At 41.2% G+C, this 22,373-nt stretch overlaps 1 protein-coding gene across 4 annotated transcripts in view; it reads right to left on the bottom strand.

Annotated features, from left to right (window-relative positions):
- Nucleotides 1–22,373, bottom strand: part of Tgfbr1 (transforming growth factor beta receptor 1) — a 53,392-nt gene that overhangs the window by 13,775 nt on the left and 17,244 nt on the right. For 2 of the 4 annotated variants that reach the window (XM_057790399.1, XM_057790398.1), the window contains exons 2-4: nt 11,805–12,050; nt 6,949–7,191; nt 3,888–4,118 (exon numbers count right to left, since the gene is read on the bottom strand). In XM_057790399.1, the coding sequence (XP_057646382.1) occupies nt 3,888–4,118; nt 6,949–7,191; nt 11,805–11,940 (610 nt within the window). In that variant the 5' untranslated portion in view covers nt 11,941–12,050. Of the gene's footprint in view, nt 1–3,887; nt 4,119–6,948; nt 7,192–11,804; nt 12,072–22,373 lie in introns of all 4 variants that reach the window. The other 2 variants (XM_057790397.1, XM_057790396.1) reach the window with 2 other exon arrangements.

The following is a 22,373-nucleotide window of genomic DNA, read 5'->3' on the forward strand; positions in this document are numbered from 1 at the left end:
GAGATCAAGAAACAAGATGGAACTACAGAATATGGAGATTCCTTTATTTTTAATTTTATTATATGTTTAGGTGTTTGACCTGCATGTATGGCTCTTTACCACTTGTGTGCCTGGTGTTCACAGAGGACAGAAAAGGGTACTGGATCCCCTGGAACTGGAGTTATAGACAGTTGTGAGCTGCCATGTAGGTGCTAGGAGTTGAACCTAGGCTCTGAGCCATTTCTTTGGCCCCATGCATTCTTGGTACTTCCAAAAAGAACTTAAGAAATTAGTGACATTATTTTTTTCTTCTCTTTTTTTCCTTTTTAAACTGTTCTTCCTTCAATTCCTGAAGTCATTTTCTTGGTATGGGTGCATCACCATATCGTGTGCATGTCTGCTGCATGCATAACTGTGTTTGGAAAGGCCTAACACACAACAGATAGAGAAGATGGCAGGAAAGGGAGGTTTCCTGAGGTATCTATCCACCAGGGAAGAAGGAAGAGGGAAAAGACTATACATACAAAGAGGGCAGCCCAAGGGACGGAGAGACGACTCAGAAGTTAAGAACACATAGTGCTTTTGAGGAGATCAGAGTTCAATTCCCAGCACCCTACTGGGCAGCTTACAAGTGCCTGGAACCCAGCCCCAGGACAACCTATGCATTTGGCCTCTTTGGTCACCTGTACTCAAGCACACATACCCACACAGAGATATAATCAAAAATAAATCTTTTTATGTTGTTCTGTTTAAGGCTGGCCTGGGCAAAACTAACCAAATCAAGAGGATGAAGATAAAGAAAAAGAGAACTGAGGTAAGAAGCATAGGTTGTGCCCTAATAAAGAAAAAGGGATGAGAGAAAGTCAGTAGTTCTCATCGTGACCACCAGATGACAGCATCCACCTGACTGCTGCTTGAATAAATGACACTTCAGGGCACAACAGGTTCAGCGGTTAGCACCTGTGTGTTGTAACCTGGACCATGCCTGATGGAGCCTAAAAGAGGTTTCAGTTTCAAGTGCAAACAGCCACCACCATAGTAGAACCTGAATCACAAACTTGGTAAGCCTTTAAGGGAACAATCACTGTTTGTAGAACCAGAGCCTTTTTTACAAATCAGCCAGAAGAGTAAGATTGAGCAAACAAGCAAATAGTAAAAAATAGGAGTAGGCTGGTATTGACACACACTGTTATCTCAGCACTGGGGATGGAATGAGGAAGATCATGAGTTCAAAGCCAACTGAGGCAGTCTTAAAAAAACAAAAGAAAATATAAACGAAATTTATAAAGATACAGTAAGAAAAATACTGTCTTGAGAATTGGGTGAGTGAACTAAGCAATCAAAATAGAAAAAGCTGAGAGCCAAGGGCAGTCAGACTGTGATCATTACTTTAGTTTACTTCTCTGTTTTTTAATTAAATACTGACTTGTTAGAAGTCAGGATAATCGCTGCTAACTATCCATTACTGTTTCGACCACCATAAGCCTCCCCATGTCACAGCCTAAGAAGTTTAGGAAACCAATGAAAACCAATCAGAATGGGCCTCTGTAGTGTAATCTTTTTGGTTTATGTGTTTTTTTGTTTTGTTTTGTTTTTTATTTTGTTTTGTTTTTTGTTTCGAGACAGGGTTTCTCTGTAGCTTTGGAGCCTGTCCTGGAACTAGCTCTTGTAGACCAGGCTGGCCTCAAACTTACCAAGACACACCTGTCTCTGCCTTCCGAGTGCTGAGGTTAAAGGTGTGTGCCACCACCACCCGGCCTATAGTGTAATCTTAACTGTTAACTTGATTGTATTTAGGATGCTTCAGAGACAAACCTCTAGGTGTCGTCTGTGAGGGTGGTTTCCGAGAGGTTTAAATGAGGTGAGGAGACCCCCCTCGATATGGACAGCACTACATTCCATGGCTGCATTAGTAAGAAAAAGGGGGTCTGGCACCACCCTCTACTTCCTGACTGCAGATGCAATGTGACCGGCTCCTTCATGCTGCTACCTCCATGAACAACAACAACAACAAAAAATCCTTCCTTCCCAAAGTTGCTTTTGTCAGGCATTTTGCCCCAATAATGACATAAACTAATACAGCCTCTAAATTTAATTCATGCTAAAATAAACAAAAAAAATACAGAGATGCCAAAAGAAATTGTAAAACCCCTCATAGCACCACCTGACATTAGAAAAAGGGAAGGAAAGCCTACTTACAAGTCTCACCAAGACACAAATGACAGTGATTGCTGTGGTTTTCCTTGTTGTTTGTTTTTAATAGGAAAGCAGGAAATACACTAGATTTGGGACTAGGATGTCAAAAGTTAGGTCAAATGTTGGAGAGGCAACTGTGGCATAAGGTACTACCTAACTGAAGCCATGAAACACAAGCAGGGTTTGAGGTGGCTGCTGGCAGTCACCCCTCACTCTGACTCACAGGTGCAGCTTCCTTGCCCCTTGAGCACCGGCCTTGACGCCTTACACCGGCACTACACTGTCCACAGTGCTCATGTAGCTCCAGCAACAAGGCAATTCAGCAGAAACCTCTTCGGTTTATCTGAGTTTCCTTACAGTACTGAAGAATTATTTAATCCCTGTCAGGTCAGAAAAGAATACACTCACAAATTATTTTTACTCTCCCCAAAAATAAGGCCACTGTAGATGGAGATAGAGCAGAATTGTAAAGCACTTGTATAATATGTACAAGGAAGGCCCTGGGCTTGAAACTAGAGAACTTAGTGGGGGAAGTTGGTCTACCCTGAACACAGCACCATGTGTGTGTGTGTGTGTGTGTGTGTGTTGGTCTACACTGAGATGACCTACAACCAGCACTGTGTGTGTGTATAGGGGGGGTGTTGGTCTACACTGAGATGACCTACTAACCCAGCACCGTGTGTGTGTGTGTGTGTATGTGTGTGTGCGCGCGCGCGCGCTGGTCCACACAGAGATGTCTTACTAACCCCAGTACTGGGCAGGGGTGGGGAGGTGGGGACAGACAGATGGACTGATCTAATACCGAGATGTCCAATCAACCATTGCACTGGGTGTATGTGAGGGGCCTGGTCTACACTGAGAAGTCTTATTGGACTCATCTCAAATTCTAAACCACCTATTTTTAGTTTTTTTCCTTCTATTTTATGACTATACTCAACTAATGGCCAACTTTAAAATAATAAAAGTATACAGCATTTTTTATAGCTTTTTTCTATTTTACAAATCAATAAAAGATTTAGAAATATACTACCATGGGCCTGCAAGATGGCACAGTGGGTAAAGATACTTACTGCCAATCCAATCCTAATAACTTGAGTTCAATCCCTGGAATCCACATGGCAGAAAAAAGAGACTCTAACAAGTAGTCCTCTGACTTCCACACGTGTACAGTGGCACACAAAATAAATATTTAAAATATATTGTCATGAAGAAAATCTTAAGAATGTTCTATTTCTAAAAGATTGTATTTGACCTAATCAATATTACCTTTATAAAAAAAATACCTATTTCTCATCAAATCCAAGAGTGTTTATTTAGTAGTCATTTCCGTAAAAACAAAGCTCTTCTAGACTTTGTTTTATTCCACTAAAAGTAAGGAAATGGGACTGGGGAGATGGCTCAGCTGGTGATATGCCTGTCATCCACGACTCCCAGCATCCAGGTAAAATCCAGATGTGGTAGTGCAGACCTGTAATCCCAGAGCTGGGCAGACTGATAGATCCCCGAGACTTCTAGCAGATCAGTCTAAACAAATAGCTATGTTCCAGGTTCAGTGAGACCCTATCTCAAAAATTAGGTGGAGAATGAGTGTAGAGATACCCAGCATCATCCACATGCATGCACCCCTACACAAGTGTGCACGCACACACACACATGCATGCACGCGCACCCATACACACAGGTGCGCGCATGAGAAAGGAAACATCAGTAACCTTTGTTGTCTGCTGCTATAAATCCCAGGATGTTTTCATGGCGTAACATCACAGTCTGATAAATCTCTGCCTCCCGGAACCATGAACGTTCTTCCCTAGAAGAGAATATCTTCACAGCAACTTCTTCTCCCCGCCACTTTCCTCGCCAAACTTCTCCAAACCGACCTTTGCCGATGCTTTCTTGTAACACGATGGTCCTGGCGATTGTTCTCTGAACAAGCAGTGGTAATCCTAAATACAAAGAAAAGTACAGCGTAATCACGAACAGCCCACACCTCACAGGTGACAGCAGGCAGTGCAGACAGGGGTGGGTCTGCTCCTCAATGTTTACCTTATTGGAAAAACAGACTACGTTTGCCTTCCCAACTCCAAAACATGAAAAAGGAAAAAACAATAGTAAATATAGAAAAAATATCCAGAGATACCTGTCATCTGGTCATAACTCAATTTGCCAAGTCCTTTCACAATCTCTACATCCCCCACTCCAATCTCGTTTGAACTTCACAGTCATTCACTGACACGCACTGCTCGTGGCTGTGACTTTAAGGATGGACGAGCTCAAACAGGCAACATCAGCTGCACAGTCAGTGCTAGCGAACGATGGAGATTAAGTTTTTGCATGGAGAGGTCCAAAAGCAAGGGGAAGCTCTGAGACAACAGAACAACTCCTGGTGGCCCCAGATGCACAAGGAAAGTAGAAGAGAAAGAACTCCACCCTCCGATTCATACAGCTACATTTCAAAGGCAAACAAACAGACCTCTGCTAGAAATCAGCTGTCATCTGCACGGTGATGCCTTGGACCCTTCCAGTGGGCTTATGAACATGAGCTGTTGTAACTTCCCCGGGTCTAAGTTCAGTAATAAGAGAACAGATCCAAGAGACTAATTACAAATGGTCTGTAATCACCCTAGTTTTTGGCAACTTTGTCCCCTACTTATTGTGGACCCGGATTCCTCGTGAGGCTATTTTTCTTTGAGAACCATTTGCATTAACTCAGAATCAGTGGAGAAACCTGCAAAGTCCTAACATACTTTCTGTCTACTTCTTCCCTAAGTTTATCCTATCTCCAGCACTCCAGCCCACTCCAGCCCAGCCTCTCATTGCCTCTTTCACAGGGGACTATCTAAGGGATCCCTACCTAAGGATTCCCTACCTAAGAGGTCCCTACCTAAGGAGTCCCTACCTAAGGATTCCCTACCTAAGGGGTCCCTATGGCTGCCTTGGAAGACCTGGCTTCATGCACAAGTTTTCATATGTTCTAACAGTCAGAAAAAGAACACACTACTGAGTACTCATTGCCACATTTTTACCAAAGGCCATAGTAGGTCTTTGTAGAATCAACTTCCTCAAGAACTTAAATGAGTGATAAGGTATGCATACCTACCAATATGTATTAGTTTCCTTACAATAAAGACATTATTACATGTGCTCCAAGCATTAATGTGGTTTTGTGCTTCAGAGTAACACTATTCCTCAGTCACAACTCCTGCTTTAATGTTCTTCTACTATTATTTATTTTAAAATCAGTCAGATTTTTGTTTCAAAATCTTCATAATGGCCATAAATTTTGCCCTTATTTAAAACCAACCAATAGTTTTTAAAGTACAGTATGACACATTCAAGATCTCAGTAAACCACTTTTAAGTATTTTTCCAAAAGTATCTGTTCTGTATTTCTATAAGGAAATAAAAGCCTAAAGAGGAAATATGGATCAACCAAAGTCATAGAGATTATGTCAGAATCTAGACCTGTTGACTGCTAGCCACACATCAAATTCCAAAATTGTAAAGCAGACACACTTCTCTTAGTCTTCTTCTAACTACAAGCAAGAAAAAATAAAACGTAATTTCCTTTGATTTAAAAAAAAATATTATTGCCAGGTGGTGGTGGCACACGCCTTTAATCCCAGCACTTGGGAGGCAGAGACAGGCAGATCTCTGTGAGTTCGAGGCCAGCCTGGTCTACAAGAGCTAGTTCCAGGACAGGAACCAAAAGCTATAGAGAAACCCTGTCTCAAAAAAAAAAAAAAAATGCTATTATGCAAAATTCTCTCTCAAGATGATTCTGGCAATCAGGCAGTCTATTTCTGAGTCAACAAAAAACAAAACTAAGAAAAGCAAACATCATAGTACATTCACTAATAGGATTATTATTTTTATTTGTTTCTTTGTTTTAAATTTTCTCTTGAAAATAAAAAGCTACTAAAAATGCAATCGTTTAATTTTAAAAATAGACAATAAACTGGACTGGCCCACTGACTCAGTGGATGAAGGTACTTGCCACTAAGCCTGATAACCTGAGTTTGTTCCCTGGAATTCATATGGTGGAAGGAAAGGCCTTAACTACTAATTGTCCTCTGAACTCCCATGTACACTGTGGCTGACAGGCAGGTAGACAGGCATGTGCATGAGACAGACAGGCAGGCAGGCAGGCAGACAGACAGAGGCAGACACGCAGACACACACACACAAGTTTACATTACAATAATAATTTCATATCACCAAAAAGGCAAATAACCTTCCAAATTCCAGAACTGCAGAATGGTAACTGTATCTCTTAATGGCAACTCAATCTTTTTAAGAATGGTGTTTTATCTGGGCGGGAGTGTCACATGCCTTTAATCCCAGCACTTGGGAGAGGAGCAGGTGGAGGCCAGCCTGCTCTGCAGAGAGAGTTCCAAGACCAGTCAAAGCTAAACAGAAAAACTCTGTCTCAAAAAATAAAATAAAATGAAATAAAATAAAATGTCTCCTACTTTCTACCTCCTAAGCTCACAAAAAGCCAAGTACCATTCTATAGGAGAGGATACTTTGAAGTCTATACAACTGTGGAAGTGACTGATTTATTTCAATGGTAAAAGCAAGCTCTAATTTATCTACATTAATCTATGCAGTCAGACAGACACCAAGCTCAACAACCTTCATTAGGCTGAAATCTGGAATAGCATGCACACGATCCCAAAGTTTTAGCAAATTAAACCAGATGCCTCAACCAGCTAATTAAAATAATTAGCAAAAGTGATTCACTAAGATATCTTAAGAAAAGGTAAACAGGCATTACCTGACCCAGATCCTGATGTTGTCATATCATAAATTAAATCTTTCAAGGTGGTGCCCTCTGAGATGAAAGGGCGGTCTAGTGACGGGTCCTCTTCATTCGGCACGCGATGATGAATGACCGTGCGGTTATGGCAGATATAGACCATCAGCATAAGTGCAATGCAGACGAAGCAGACTGGACCAGCAATGACAGCTGCCAGCTCCACAGGACCGAGGCCGGGGGACTGCTTTTCTGAAAAAGGTCCTCAAATGAAACAAACATCAACAAGGACAAAAATAATGTAGGTAGCACCCACATTTTCCAAACCCTCCATATTTCCCAAGTATCCACTGCTATCATTTAGGCAGAGAGCCTCACACACAGGGCTCACAGCCAGAACAAGCTCCCTGTTCTGTCTTCTTTCTCTCCGGTCTCCCATTTTGGACCTTCAGCTGTCAGGACCCTACTACTCTCCCGGTGCAGCCCCAGCCCATCTTCTAGTTCATCACTGAGTCGGTCAGCAAACCAGCCTCCTAGACCTCCCTCCCCACTGTCACCTCAAATTAACTAGTAAAGGAACCAACAATTTGAAACAATGTCCAGCAACTCAATTGTTTTATAAAGCACTCTCGTCTTCTTATTCAAAGTCTACAACAAGTTTATAGCAGAGGAAAAAAATATACAAATATAGTTAATAAAGTCCTTACAAATTATCTATTTCCTCGTGATCCTGCAAAGGCTCATATTGTGTGTGTGTGTGTGTGTATACCAACTTTTAAAAGCCAAAACACTTCCTTGTTTACTTTTGTTTTCTATTCTAGTTATTTATTTATTCATTTATTTATTTTTATTTTTAAACCCTCCCACCCCCCTTTTTTTTTTGTGAGATAGGGTTTTACCATGTAGTTCATCCAGGCTGGCCTCAAACTTGGAATTCTCCCACCTCTGCCTTCCAGCACTGGGAACAGAAGCTTTGTTTTTGAAATAGTTTGTGCATACACATTCTTTTTAAACTATTTTTGCCATCTGTATTTTAATTACATTCCAATTATTTTTTTTAATTTTTAAAAATTTTATTTTTATTGAGCTATATATTTTTCTCCTCTTCCCTCCCTTCCAATTATTTTCTTAAACTCTCTTATTAATTAATATTTGCTCATTTCAAAAACACATTAATACACACACACACACACATATATATGTCAACAATTAAAGAAAAGAAGGCAATGAATTTAAAAGAGAAATGGAAGAAAGTATATGAGATGACTTGGAGGGAGGAAAGGGAAGGGAACGTATGATATTATAATCTCAAATGTAGTATTTGGAAATATATTCATTATAATTACTTTGGTATTTACCAAGCTTTATTTGGTTCACAGCTCCCCACCATATTTTTTCATTCTTGACATCGTCATTTAGAATAATTTCTTATCATATAGAATTTTATTTCTAGCAATTTCTTTCAGGAAGAGTACTTAAATCCTTATAGACTGCATATTTAATTAGTTATGTGAAGACAGCTGTTACCTCTGAATATGAAAAGTCTTGAGTTACTTTAAGAATTCTGGGGACAAAAAAAAAAAAAGAATTTTGGGGACAATCAATATGCAGCATTTTACTGTTCCCTGAAACTTGAATAAAGTGGCAAACCTGTGCATTTTCCTCCTTTATAGATAACCAGTGTTAAGTGCACTGATGCTTTTTTCCCTCATACTTAAAGATTACACTGGGCTGGCAAGGTGTCCTCTGACACACACACACACACACACACACACACACACTTAAAAATACAGGCAAGATGGCTAAGTGGGTAAAGGCACTTGCCACTAAGGCTGGCAACATCAGTTCAATTCCCAGAATACACGTGTGGAAATAAAATACGTCCCCAAAAGTTGTCTTCCAACTTACACACACACACACACACGGTGGCACATGTGCACCAGCACATATACACAAAATAAAACAAATAAATAAATGTTAAAAACTAATTTAAAAACTGTTAGTAAAAAAAAAAATCCATCTTCTCTTTGGTTAGACATGCCAGTGCCTGCACCTCTCTCACACACAAGCACAGTTCCTATGGATATACTCACATGTACACTGGATACAGAGTATCAGCTCGGAGAGAAGACATGGTAGGAGACTGGAAGGGCTTGGGGATCTCCTCCATAAGGGCTGACTCACTAGACACCAGAGCCTGGTCTCTTGTGTTTCAAGAGCTCTCCCAGTGCAGTGTGTGGAAGTTGCAGGAAATAGTCTTCCTACCCACACATACACAGTGGCACAGACACAGCACATGCAGACTCATGCACACACAGATAAATAATTGTAGTTTAAAGCTGTTAAAGAAAACGAATTTCTAATAATTTTATGAATTTCATTAATCGTGATTAATATTTTCGGTAGGCTCTCCTGCCATTTTCTGGATTTCTAATAAGCACTTTGGACTACCTAGCTCTATCTTCAACCTCTCATTAAACCTATTTGTACAGTAACTGGTTCTCTTAATCTTTAATAATGGTTTAATGTTCTCACTTATAGTCAATAACTGAAAACTGAAAGTTCTTTGCTAATAAGTGGTAGCCTAAAGCACAGGAGGAAAACTAATCCAACTTATCCATCCAGGTGACATCTTTTCCAACAAGTGAATCTTTTTGCAACTTTTAGCGACATCTCTTGAAGCACTGAATCTTTTCTTTTGTTACATTTTTGCTGCTTGCTAACTGGAACCAGAAATGAGGTGAGTTCTCCACAGGGTTCTATAAATTTCCACTTCAGTATTTCAAGTTTAAATAATAGAAATAAGAAATTCAGGAACTGTCATTTTCTTTGCCATATTATAACTATAGATGCCTATATAAATGTCACAAAGAAATCATAGGCCAGCAGAGTCCCAGAGTCTAACCACAGAGAGCTTCATTAGCTTGCTAGAATTATGAGGAAGGCTACATCCCTGCTGTGCCTGGTAGGCCTGACCTCTTTCCTGAGCTACAGGTGTGCTTCCTACTTTAGTCAGCACGAGCTCTGAGGCCCTGAGTACTGGACCCAGGTGCTTCTAAAAAGAGAATCTAACATTTGCTCCTGTAGCAACTCATCCCTAGTTCTTAAATTGAAGGCTAGCACAGGATTTTTACTAGTCTGGTGTCATTTACACACACACACACCTCAGATGTGGAGGTCAGAGTTCAACCTTTGGACGTCTGTCTCTAAGTACTGGATTACAAGGGACTCTTGTCTCAAACAAACAAAAACTGACAATATCAATACAAGATTTTTTTTAAAAAAAAAAGTAAAAGCATTCTTGTAGCTGTAGAGTTTATTGTGTCTAAAAATCAAGATGCAAATTCAATGTCTGATTATACATACACACGAGGGGGGGAGAGAAGCGGGGAGAGAGGGAGGGACGGAGGGAGAGAGAGAGAAACCGACAGACAGACCAACTGACCTACCTACCAGGTCTTACTATGCAGCCCTGGCTGGCCTCAAACTCATAAAGTTCTTCTTGTTTCTGTCCCCTGAGTTCTGGGAATAAAGGTGTGTGCCACCAAGCCTTTACCTTCTTCCTTCCTTCCTTCCTTCCTTCCTTCCTTCCTTCCTTCCTTCCTTCCTTCCTTCCTTCCTTCCTGTATTCACCCTTTCATTAATTCTGCTAACATTAATATAGTTTTTCTCCCATTTTATATTCCTTTGACTATTAAAATAAAAATCTAGGACTTAGAGAAAGTGGCAAATTTCTATGTAATTCAGAATATTAAAGTTAAATTACTGGCTATGCCAGGACCAAGTACTGTTATTTTATGTGCATAGGTGTTCTGCCTACATGTCTGTGCACCAGAAACATAACGTGCTTGAGGAGGTCAGAAGTGGGCATCAGATCCCTTGAACTGGAATCACAGATAGTTGTGAGGTACCATAGGGGTGCTAGAAATTGAATCTGCATTTTCTGGAGGAGGAACAAGTACTCTTAACTGCTGAGTCATCTTTCTAGCCCTTCCAGGACCTTTAAAAAAGTATTAAATACATGGTTTTACACGACATCATACAGACCATAAACAAGGTTAAAAAAAATTTATAAAATGAAAACATCTAGACTGCTTAGTGTGCTGATTTCTGCCCACTAAAAGGCTGTTGACTGGACTGCCCTTAAGATGTAGGCACAGCATACAAGGAATGAGAATTCACTCTGGGGACAAGGTAGGGGAAACCCTAATGACATGCTCCCCTATGAGATTCTAGAGTTCACTTTGAAGAGGGTACCTGATGGAGGAAGGTCATTGGCTAATAAAGAAACTGCCTTGGCCCATTTGATTGGCCAGCCTTTAGGTGGGTGGAGTAAACAGAACAGAAGGTTGGGAGGAAGATGAAGTGAGCTCAGACGCCTTAGCCTTAGCTCTGCTCTCTGGGGCAGATGCAATGAAGCTCCAACCCAGGATGGACGTAGGCTAGAATCTTCCCGGTAAGCACACCTTGGGGTGCTACACACATTATTAGAAATGGGCTAGTCCAGGTGTGAGAGTTAGCAGAGAAGAGGCTAGATATAATGGGCCAAGCAGTGTTTAAAAGAATACAGTTTGTGTGTTGTTATTTCGGGGCATAAGCTAGCCAGGTGACCAGGAGCCGGGGCGGCAGGAACACAGCCCGCAGCTCCTTCAACAGGTACCCTTGCAGGCATAGCAGACCTCAGTGAGTTTCCTAACAACACACACCCAGGAGTCAGGACCCTGGCTACTCCTAATTCTACAACTGTGGGCAGGTCACTTTCTGCTTCTACCTTCAACAAGACGAGCTTGGTGACTTCTGTGAACACAGTCCAGAAGTTTTCCTTTTAGCATCTTGGAGGACGGAAGGGAGGGAGGGGTGCTAATACAACAACTTACCTGTAGTGGGGAGTTCTATTTTATTGCAGTGGTCTTGATTGCAGCAATATGTTGTCGTAACAGCGCCTGTTTTTGAAGATGGTGCACAAACAAACGGCCTGTCTCGAGGAATTAGGTCAATTTCAGCTATACACATACTGTTGTGTATAACTTTATCTGTGGTCTCTGTGACCGAGACAAAACAGAGGCCATCCGTCTCACAGGTAAAATTGTCTTTTGTACAGAGGTGGCAGAAACACTGTAATGCTGGAGAAAGAGAAAATTTTACTAGGAAAAAGAATCCCAAGGTTCAGTTAAAAGTTCAACATTACAACTATTAGTATATTTTTGATCTATTATAACACAATTTATGTACTACTCAAATAGCAAACATATTACTCTTAGAATGTCCAAGAATCACATAAAATAGAAGCCAAGGTAATTTAATGAAATTTCAACCTAGACTTTTACCCATCCCCCCATCTGCTTCCTAGAAAAGAATTATACAAAATTTCTTCTAGATAAGGCAAGAATTTGCCCTCCCATTTCAAACAAGGTACAGTTATAGTTGTTTCTAGCCCTAAATTAGACATCCACATATACCCACCTTCCACCCCTGACAAGTGATTGGGAATCAATGTCTAAAAGTACAGCCACAAACTCAATACAGCCTAGAAATGCCTTTTCAGTAGATTCGTGGCAATGAATAGAAAGAGATGCATATTGAGCCACAGGTTTTCTACTTACTCTTGCAAATCCTAAGACATGTATCTTCTAACTATTATGGGGCAGACTATTCCAGCCACATGGGCAAACTAGCTACATGCCCACTACACCTATTAAATCTTTGTGGCTCAACTCTAGTAATGATCCCTTTATGGAGGTATCTGCTGTCGTCAACATTGTCCCATATACACACCGATATCCTCTAGTGAGATTAAGAGCTTCCCCAAAGTAATACTATACATACAGCTTACCAAAAATGCTTTTATTATTTCCTCCTCTAAGAAAACCTAAGTTCTTTGAGGCCAGAGACTCATAGTCATCTGAAAATTCACCACGGAGCCTTATGCCTGACAGCAGCATTCAACTGCTTGCTGAATGAACAACACAGTAAGTGATCCAATTACTCACTGCCAAGGAAAAAGTCCAGTTAGGAAGAACGGTCAACAATGATGAGACCAGGGAGGTTTATTATATCTAGAAAGGGAGCAGCTAGGCAGACGGCAGGCCAGAAGAAAGCTGTCTTCCTAAATGGCCAGTGTGCTGTGCAGCAAAGTTTGTTTAGCAGGCCAGCATAATCCCAAGAGTGACTGTCCTTGACAGGATCTGAGTGCTGAGCCTCTGGGATATACTCTCCGATAAGAATGTTTCTCTACAAGTAAGGCTTTGGGTCACATAGTACCAATTTAACCAAATAGTTTGCACTAACAATGTGATTCAGAGAAGAGACCTATTTTTGTTTGTTGAGATGGAGGCAGTAGGTCCTTAGCTCAGCTGCTATGCAGACTGTGATAGTTAATCTAGATCAACAACCTGACTGGGTTGAGAACTACCTATGAGACTTGTAAAGCACACCTCTGAGAGTATTTCCAGGGAAGATCTGGGGTAGAGGTGAGGGGGGGTGGCTACCCTGAATGTGGGTATTACTGTCCTGTGTTCTGGAGATCTGGAAATAGTAAAATGAGAAAAAATAGGGAGGGGGAGGGAGAGAGAGGGAGAGTCATTAAGGACAGAGGACGGTAATGCTCGACTCTCAGATACTTTGTCAAGCAATGAACAGTCTCACTAATACAATGGATGGCGACTGATCCTCAGTAAAAGCCCTAGACACCAACCAAGGCTCAAGTGGGCTTTATTGGTTGGTAGCACTTTGGACATGCTGTCACATGCCACTGCCAAGAGAATGAAGAGTTCTGCTCTACTAGAAGAAGGTGTGTTGTTTGGAGACCCTGAACTAATATGAAGCTAAACTCTTAACTCAGGAACATCATGTTTTTTCTTCAACAGTTGCTTCAAAAGGTTGCTACTGCAATCAGCACACTGTCTATTATCTTAACAGACTAACGAAGTTTTATTTTGATCATTATAAAAAAATATGTTCAGAGCCAATGAGACGGCTCAGTGGGGTACTTGCCACACAACCTGCTGATCTCAGCTCAATTCTCAAAACCCATATAAAAGATGGAAAGAAAAGATCAACTCCAAAAGTTGTCTTCTCCATCACGTTCACTCCTTCATACACATAAATAATAACAATAAATTGAAAGAATATTTTCCTTCTTCTTAGAGTCCAGCCATTTAACTTAACTCCACTCAAATATGAAGGGAATTCAAAAAAAATAAAGAGACAACACTGTTAGAAAGAGATAATAGTATGTCGGTTTTGGCTAGGAGTTTTAGTGCTTCTCTCTACCTAGTTAAACCCACCTCTCCTCTGCTTCTCACCCTTCAAGATCCTATTCAAAGACCCATTCCACATGTGATCTCAGGTCCTCCCCTTCAGACAACTGGGGTCTGTTCCATGTGTTCTTATACCCTCTGCACCCTTAAAGATGCACATCAATCTGTCTATGGTTGTTAGTGTCTCTCATTACTCTAGGAAGGGCTGCTTAGCTGTTTTGTTTTTATTCTGGACCCCAGGGTAGTACCAAAAAATTATATTTGGTAGATGGTTTCCCATACAAGAGGTCACAAAGAAGAGAAAAGTACTGGGCAGTGGTGGCTCATGCCTTTAATCCCAATACTTGGGAGACATAGACAGGCGGAACTCTGTGAGTTCCAGACCAGCCTGGCCTACAAAGGCTAGTTCCAGGATAGGTTTCAAAGCTACAGAGAAACCCTGTCTCGAAAAACCACACACACACACACACACACACACACACACACAGTCTATGAGTTACATACCCATTTTCATTCCAAAGATAATCCATCAATAATGATAAACATTCTGGATCCTGAGTAGCCACCATCTCCAAAGCATTACAAAGCTTTCACTACTATTTTTACAGCTGTGTGAAAAGCTCATTCAGGTCAAATGTCCTTGTGGCACACTTTACACACAGACAGCTTCACAGTATGTATAGAGTAAAACCATACCAATAAAACTTAAAACACAAAATGCACCGGGTAATGTAGACCTGGTAGACTCAAAAGAGCCAGTACCACAGTGTCCTGAATCCATGCACACCCATACAAAGCCCTTCTTTGTAGGAAACCTTGCAAACATTAACTTGCAGCATATATGGCTATTAATATTCAATGATACTTTCTGTTCTCACTTTAGAAAACCATTTAGTAGAAACTTCAATAATAGTATAATACTAGCCCTATCTTTTAGTAAACTAAACATTTCATTAAAACTAATATTTGAGGAATGCTTGCTAGCACGTGTTTTGGTTAGGTATGAGATCTCATTATCCTGAACTTACCAACAAGCCTTGAGGTCATTAATGCTATCTTGAACATTACTGATGAAAACAGCCGCTTGCAGCATTTATTATCACTGCAGTTAGAACAGTGAAACACATATAAAAATAAAATTGGACCTAAGGCCATTTTATTTCTACAATGAAATAGAAACATAAATTGTCATGCCAAATAATTATATTAATTTGCATTTTGCTCAATGTGGGATTCCCCTCTGTATGCTGTGAATACCATTGGTCAATAAAGAAACTGATTCGAACCTATAGCAGGGCAGAACAGAGCTAGGCAGGGAAAATAAAACTGAATGCTGAAAGAAGGCAGTCAGGGAGAAGCCATGTAGCCCCATCAGAGACAGATGCAGAACCTTGCCAGTAAGCCACAACCACGTGGTGATACACAAATTAATAGAAATGGGTTAAATTAAGAGGTAAGAGTTAGCCAATAAGAAGCTAGAGCTAATGGGCCAAGCAGTGATTGAATTAATACAGTTTCTGTGTGGTTATTTTGGATCTGAGCTGCTGGGCATCGGGAAATGAGCAGCAGTCTCCTACAACATTTTGCTATTTTGTTGTTGTCTTTGTATTTAGTTTACAGATTAAGTGTATCATTGTAAACGAGCCCCAAACATTGTTTTATGCTTTCTAATTTCATGTCTACAATCTAAAGAACATTGTGAAAAATACATTTTGCATTTTCCTTTCAAAGAGGTAAATATATAATGAAATTTTGAAAAAGCCAATGCTGAAGGGTTTCTCTTATTACTCTTTCAACAAGAAAGGTCACTAGTCAAGATAAATATCATACAGCACAATGCTTAGTTATACAAAAATTTATCTCTTGAGGGGACTTTAAAACTCCATTTTTCCAGTCTAAACCAGATGACTGAATACAGGATTTCTATTATATGACTTAGTAAATTATGAAAAATTAAAAGAAACTTAATAGATTATTATAGTCATATTTATTATCTTATTCTCATTTCTTACAAGTTCCAGTCTGCAAGCCAAGCATGGTAGTGTACCCTTGTAATTCTAGTGCTTAGGAGACAGAGGCAAGAGGATTCCCAAATCCCAAAACAGCCTGAAATACACAGCAAGACTGCTTCAAAAAAAGCAAAGGCTAGGGATATAGTCAGTGGTAAAGCAGCTCCCTACCACATGCAAGGCCTTGAGTTCAATACCTACCACCTTATCTCACCTGAAACGAGAAGTAACTTTATTATTTACATCCAGCTCCTCGTTTATCTCATTCCCCCTTTTTATTTTTTTCCCCTTTACATGTATGTAAGAGTGCCTGTGTGAGTATATGCCATGTGCGTATGGGTGACTGGGAAGGCCAGAAGGGGGTGTTGTAGATTGTTGTGCACACCTGATTTGGGTGCTGCAAACATAACTCAGGTCCTCTGGAGGAACAGTATGTGTTGTTAACCACTGAGCCATCTCTCCAGCCTCCACCTCCTTCCTCTTTTATTAAAATAAGGTCTTTGGGCTGGCAAGACAGCTCGGCAAGTAAAAGCGCTTGCCTTGCAAGTCTGACAACGTAACCTTGACTCCAAGAACCCAAGGTGGAAGGAGATGACCAACTCCCAAAAGTTGTTCTTTGGCCTCTACTCACACAGTGACGCACATGCACACATACCCATACACACCCCTGCATACACACAAATAATTTCTAGGTCAAAGTAATGGTTGGCAAAATGGTTCAGTGAATAAAGGCACTTCCCACCAAGTCTAGGAACCTTAGTTTATCCCCAGAAACCACATAGTAAAAGAAAATGGAGTCTTTTAAGTTGTTCTCTGATCTACATGCATTTGCAGTGGTACACTTTTCTCTTACACAAGTCACACTCTACATAAAAATATAATTAAAATATTTTTAATTAAACTAAGTCTTAGTTTCAATTTTAAATCTTTTAAGTCAGTACACAAAGTAATGAAAGTTATTACTACACTCACACATATGTATCATTATGCTATATTGCGATTATCCTCCATGTCCTCTCCTTATCACCTTTTCCTTCACAAATAGTCTCTTTTCATGCCACAGGTATTCCATTACCTTCTCACTTAGATCCTTCACACCCTCACAGTCCTGTTCTAAACCTATCCCACACACTTAAAATCCCACTCACACATGAAAGAAGGCATCTGTTTTTCTGTTTGGCTCACTTTATTTAACATGATTTACAATTCTGTCCATTTTCTGACATGGACACAGGTTAACAAAATTCCACTGTATACGTGGACTATATATTAGTGCACTCATTGGCTTACGAACATCTAAGCTGGTTACATACATTGGCTGTTGTGTACAGTGCAGCTATAAACATGAATGTGAATATCTCTTTTGTACTGACGAGTTTTATGTTGTCAACTTGACACAAACTAGAGTCATCAGAGAGGAGGGAGTCTCAATTGAGAAAAAACCTCCATAAGATTAGGCTGCAGGTAAGCCTGTGCAGCATTTTCTTAACTAGTGACTGACGTGGGAAAGCTCCACCCATTGTGGGTGGAGCCACACATAGGCTGGTGGTTCTGGTTCTATAAAACAGCAGGCTGACCAAGCTAAGGGGAAGAAATCAGTAAGCAGCAGATAGATCTCCATGGCTTCTACAACAGTTCCTACCTCCAGGTTCCTGCCCTGCTTGAATTTCTGTCCTGACTTTTTTGAATGATAAACAGTGATGTGGAGGCATAAAACCCTTTCCTCCCTTTACAACAGCAATAGTAACCCTACCTAAGATAGAAAATGGTACCAGGAGTGGGGTTCTAGAGGAACAGAATATAAGGATGAATATTTTAAGTATATGGAATAGGCCTTCCAATTTGCCAGCACTTACAGTTACTGAAGCCTCTCCTGGAAGCTTGGAGAATACTGAAAGCCCCTGGTGTGAACTATTTTACAAAGTTAAGGAGACAGAAGCATTTCATTATTGTGATTCACCAGTTGTGAGAGGCAAGAGATTTGGTGATTCTGTATATAGAACTTTTGACAATTTGTGGAAAAATAAGAAAAATCATGATGCCGGTCGTTTGCTTCTAATATCTCTGGCTTTAATTGACAAAGAAGAATGAGCTCCATGACAAAACGAACCAACCTAGCATCTCAGAAAACAGTGAAAGAAAACAACGGACTGAGTGATAAACAAGACAGGAGGCTCCAGATGTACACAAACAGTTTAAAGGTCTAAGCTCTGCAAGAGAATCTTCTCTAGCAGTCACTGAGCTCAAGTTGTAGAAAATCAAACCACACAAAAACTGTATTAATTCAATCACTGCTTGGCTCATTCGCTCTAGCTTCTTACTGGCTAACTCTTACATCTTAATTTAACCCATTTATGACATTGTCAGTGGCACTGCCATCTTTTGGGTCCCACTTTGGACCCAACAATCCCAAGTTGCAATATCCTGTCTTGCCTTTCTGTCCTAGAAGTTGGACTGAGAGGGTGTGTGTCCTATTCTTACCATCCCCCTGTCATTTTTGTGACTCTGTGAAGTATATTCAGATTTTTTTAGAATGTTAAAAGTTCAAATGAAATGTGGGTTTCAGAATTGAAATTTTGCATAATCCTGGAGATTCTATTAGGGAATAGAAACCAAGTTGGACAGTATAGTAGAAAGGTACTAAACACTGAGTTTGGTTTTTATCTTTGCAATCAGTAACAATCTCAGGCTGGGGTCTAAATGTGAAACTATCCATTTGAGCCACAATTTTTTTATGTGTATGTGCATATGTGGGCTGGACTCAGACTGGGTAAACACAAGGAGAACTGCCTGGTGTGTTGTACCCAGAGGCAGGAGATGGGGAGGAATGGCTATTCCTGACAAACAGAAACCACTTCACAAGTTTCTAAGGAATCCTGATTTTAGGCTTTTGTTTATCTCCTAGCAATCCTTCTGTTTACCCAAGTTGTTCTTAACAATACTGTTCACTCTTTCAGAGTTCAAGGCAGAAAAGGAGTCTGCAGAGCCTGCAGTAGCTTCAGATCAACTAAAAAGAAAAAGGACAAGACTTACAGGAATATGCTTCTAAACAGGGGACTCAGATAACTGGAAAGAAAGATGGTGGAACAGAGCTACATGCACAGAGAATGACGGATCTATACCCTTCACGGTGTCTCAGTCAGCAGGCTACATGCACAAAGGTCATGCCTGATGAGCAATGGGACTGCCAGTACAGATAGATGTGTGGCGGCCTGGAACTCCTACAGAAACAGGTCATTATTAAACAGGACCAGTCCTAGGCCAGCTGGAGGGAGCGATGCTGCTTGCCCTGCTGTGACTCCTGCCCACAGGAGCCAAGCACAAAGGTCGAGCCTGGGAGCCTGGGGCAGCAGTCACTGAGGGCAGGGAAGTGTGCAGCAGCCAGAAGCTGCATAGAACCTGCCTAGCTGCAACATCACCCTGACTCTGGGCAAGAGCGGGACATCCTAGATGAGTCTCGCCAATGGTGCAGTATTTATGGTGCTTCAGAAACCTTGAATCAATCCAATGACTCACTGCAATGAATATTTGCATATAAGGCTGTTGGGGCAAAAAAATATAGTGTGCAACACATTGCAGTTTCCAATGCCACTATGCACAAACATATGATGGAGAGGTAGGAAAGATGAAGAACAGAGCGGTGGTGAGCGGGCGATGGAGAGAAGGCTGTGGTAGACGGGGACATGCCCTTGCTGAGTAGGGCCAAAAAGACGGTGTACAGCAGCCTGGGGCTTGCACTCCAAACACATTGCCCAGCCCCAGGATCATGCTTCGGTTCTGAGCAATGATTGGATGCCTGAGATGAAGGGTTCATTTTCTGGTTTGGGCCTCCTCAAGATAACTCTATGGTCCATGCTGTCCCTAGAGGTCACGTTGGTATCTATGGTTCACTGCCCCAGGCTGTGTTGAAATCCAAGGTTCATGCGGATGTCCATGGTCCTACAGTAGCCTGGAGGCTACGTTAATGTCTGTGACCTGTGGTACCACCACATGCCATGTGGGTGTCCGTGATCTGTGTGGATACACAAAGCTGTGTTGATGTGGGTGGCCTGTGAAGTCACCTGAGGCAATGCTGATGTTCGTGGGTCATGCTGCTACCAACAGCCACATCTTGGTCCATGGTCCTGCTGCGGCTGGGAACCATATTGATGTTGTAGGGCCATGTTACCAATGAAGGCCGTGTGGATGTCCACTGTCTGTGCTGCCATGGAGGACTATGGGTGCGTAGTCTGTGCTGTGGCAGAGGGTCGTGTTGATGTCTAGCAGTACACGGTCTGTAGTGCCGCCAGAGACCACGCTGATCTCTGTGGCAGTGCTAATGCCAAAGACCGTGTGGGTGTCTGCAGTCGGTGCTAACACCAGAAACAGTGTGGAAATTCATGACCGTGCTCCCGCTGATGGAAGAGGACAAGGAAACTGCTCTGCAGTGGTATCAACGACTGCAGACTGACAGCTGAGAAAGGACACAGAAGGCTTCTGTGACAGCCCATACCCTCCCCAACCCCAAAAGGAATGGCCTAGACAGAAAGCCATCAGAGAGAAATTTTAAAAATAGTAATAAAGACAATGAAGTGTAGCTCTCCACAGTGCTGGCTTCTGGTGGGGTGTTGGTGGGGAAGGACTCAGTTTCCTTTAGAGGTTGGCTACTGGGAGTTTGACCATGCTCCACTGAGTATACGCAACAAAAATTGGACTTGGTTCCCCGCTCTTCTCCACACGCTTTTTTTTCTGGGGGAAGACCACAAGGGTGGGGGGTGGGTCTGGGAGGGCTTGGAAGTGAGTGTGGTGGGGTACATTATGTGAAATTCCTAAATAATCAATAAAAATATAATGTAATAAAAGCATTAAGATGCTTCTCTATGTCTCGTCCTTTTTCTCTACACTTCTTTTACAGACTCAGCCCTTACTCATCCTAGGGAGAAGTTACTTCAGGCCAACTTCAAGCTTTTGTTCACTCTGGAAAATAATTTTCACACACAATCCTTTGAAAAACCACCCTTTAATTCATTTATTTCATTTCTTAGAATTTAGTCTAAGGAAATAAGAACATAAATGTAAGCATACAGAAGGCCATCAGTATTTGTGACTGAAAACCCTGAGTGAAAGACAAGGCGATGAGACCAACTGTGACACACAACAAGGGCAGGAAATGATCTTGTCGTTAATTGCACAGAGAGCAGGAAATAAAGCTCCATGTGGTGCAACTACAGTCTGCCAAGTTCTTGTTGGTTCTGTTCTACAGTCCTGGGGCTGGATACGTTAGAGCAGGCTGGTGTACCTAACACTGCACTAGAGCCTCAAAGAAATAGGAGACTTCTGCTTCAGACAACTACATTTCTGAGTTTCTCCTGAACGGGCTTTTGTACTTTGACTTAGCAGATTTCAATTTGATTAGTTGGTATTATAATAACATAATAGTTGGGCATATAGAATTCAGGAACAAAAAGACTTAACACTGAATCTTAGCTGTGCCAGCCAGCCATAACGTCAATCTGAAAAGTCATGAGTTTATTTTAGCCTAAATTTTTTGACTTATGTTCTGTAACAATACCAATTATACAAGACTTGAGAGTTAAATGTAGACTTGGGGTTAGATAGCAGCACAGTGTTCAAAGCACTCAATAATCCAAGACTGTTATGCATTCGCTCAATGAATGCTTAATTAGCGCATCTACTTCATCCTGCTCCCCATTTTAGAAGCTGGGCAAATAATCAGGGCAATCTTCAGACAGCTCTAGGAAGTAATACTGACACAGAGCACAGCAGAAGCTGTAGGCACAAAAGCAGTGAGCACTCACAGGAGCTATTATCTCTCCACTCGTGTCAACTTTCAGTAGTGTCTAAATCAGGGGGGCAAAAGAACCTTACTGTGGGGGCACAGAAGACATCTACAGGAAATACAATTCAGTTACAACCCAAATTTACAGTACTGCAATAGGTCCTGGGTGTAATTGTATATGTAACACTCCTGACTAGCAAGTTCATACCACAACTTGTTAGCCATGAATGTTCAGGCTGACTCCGGTCCGATGTTTTACAAATAAAGAAACAGAAAGTTCTAAGTGCTACATCAACAAATAAATATTTATTTTGGAAAAAAGAAAGAAAAGAATGAGAAACCCTGTAGTATTCGCACTGAAGTAGCATAAAATGAAGGGCTGCACATTTTCTCTGGAGA

The sequence above is a fragment of the Chionomys nivalis genome, chromosome 16, assembly GCF_950005125.1.
Source record: "Chionomys nivalis chromosome 16, mChiNiv1.1, whole genome shotgun sequence".
Lineage (NCBI taxonomy): Eukaryota > Metazoa > Chordata > Mammalia > Rodentia > Cricetidae > Chionomys > Chionomys nivalis.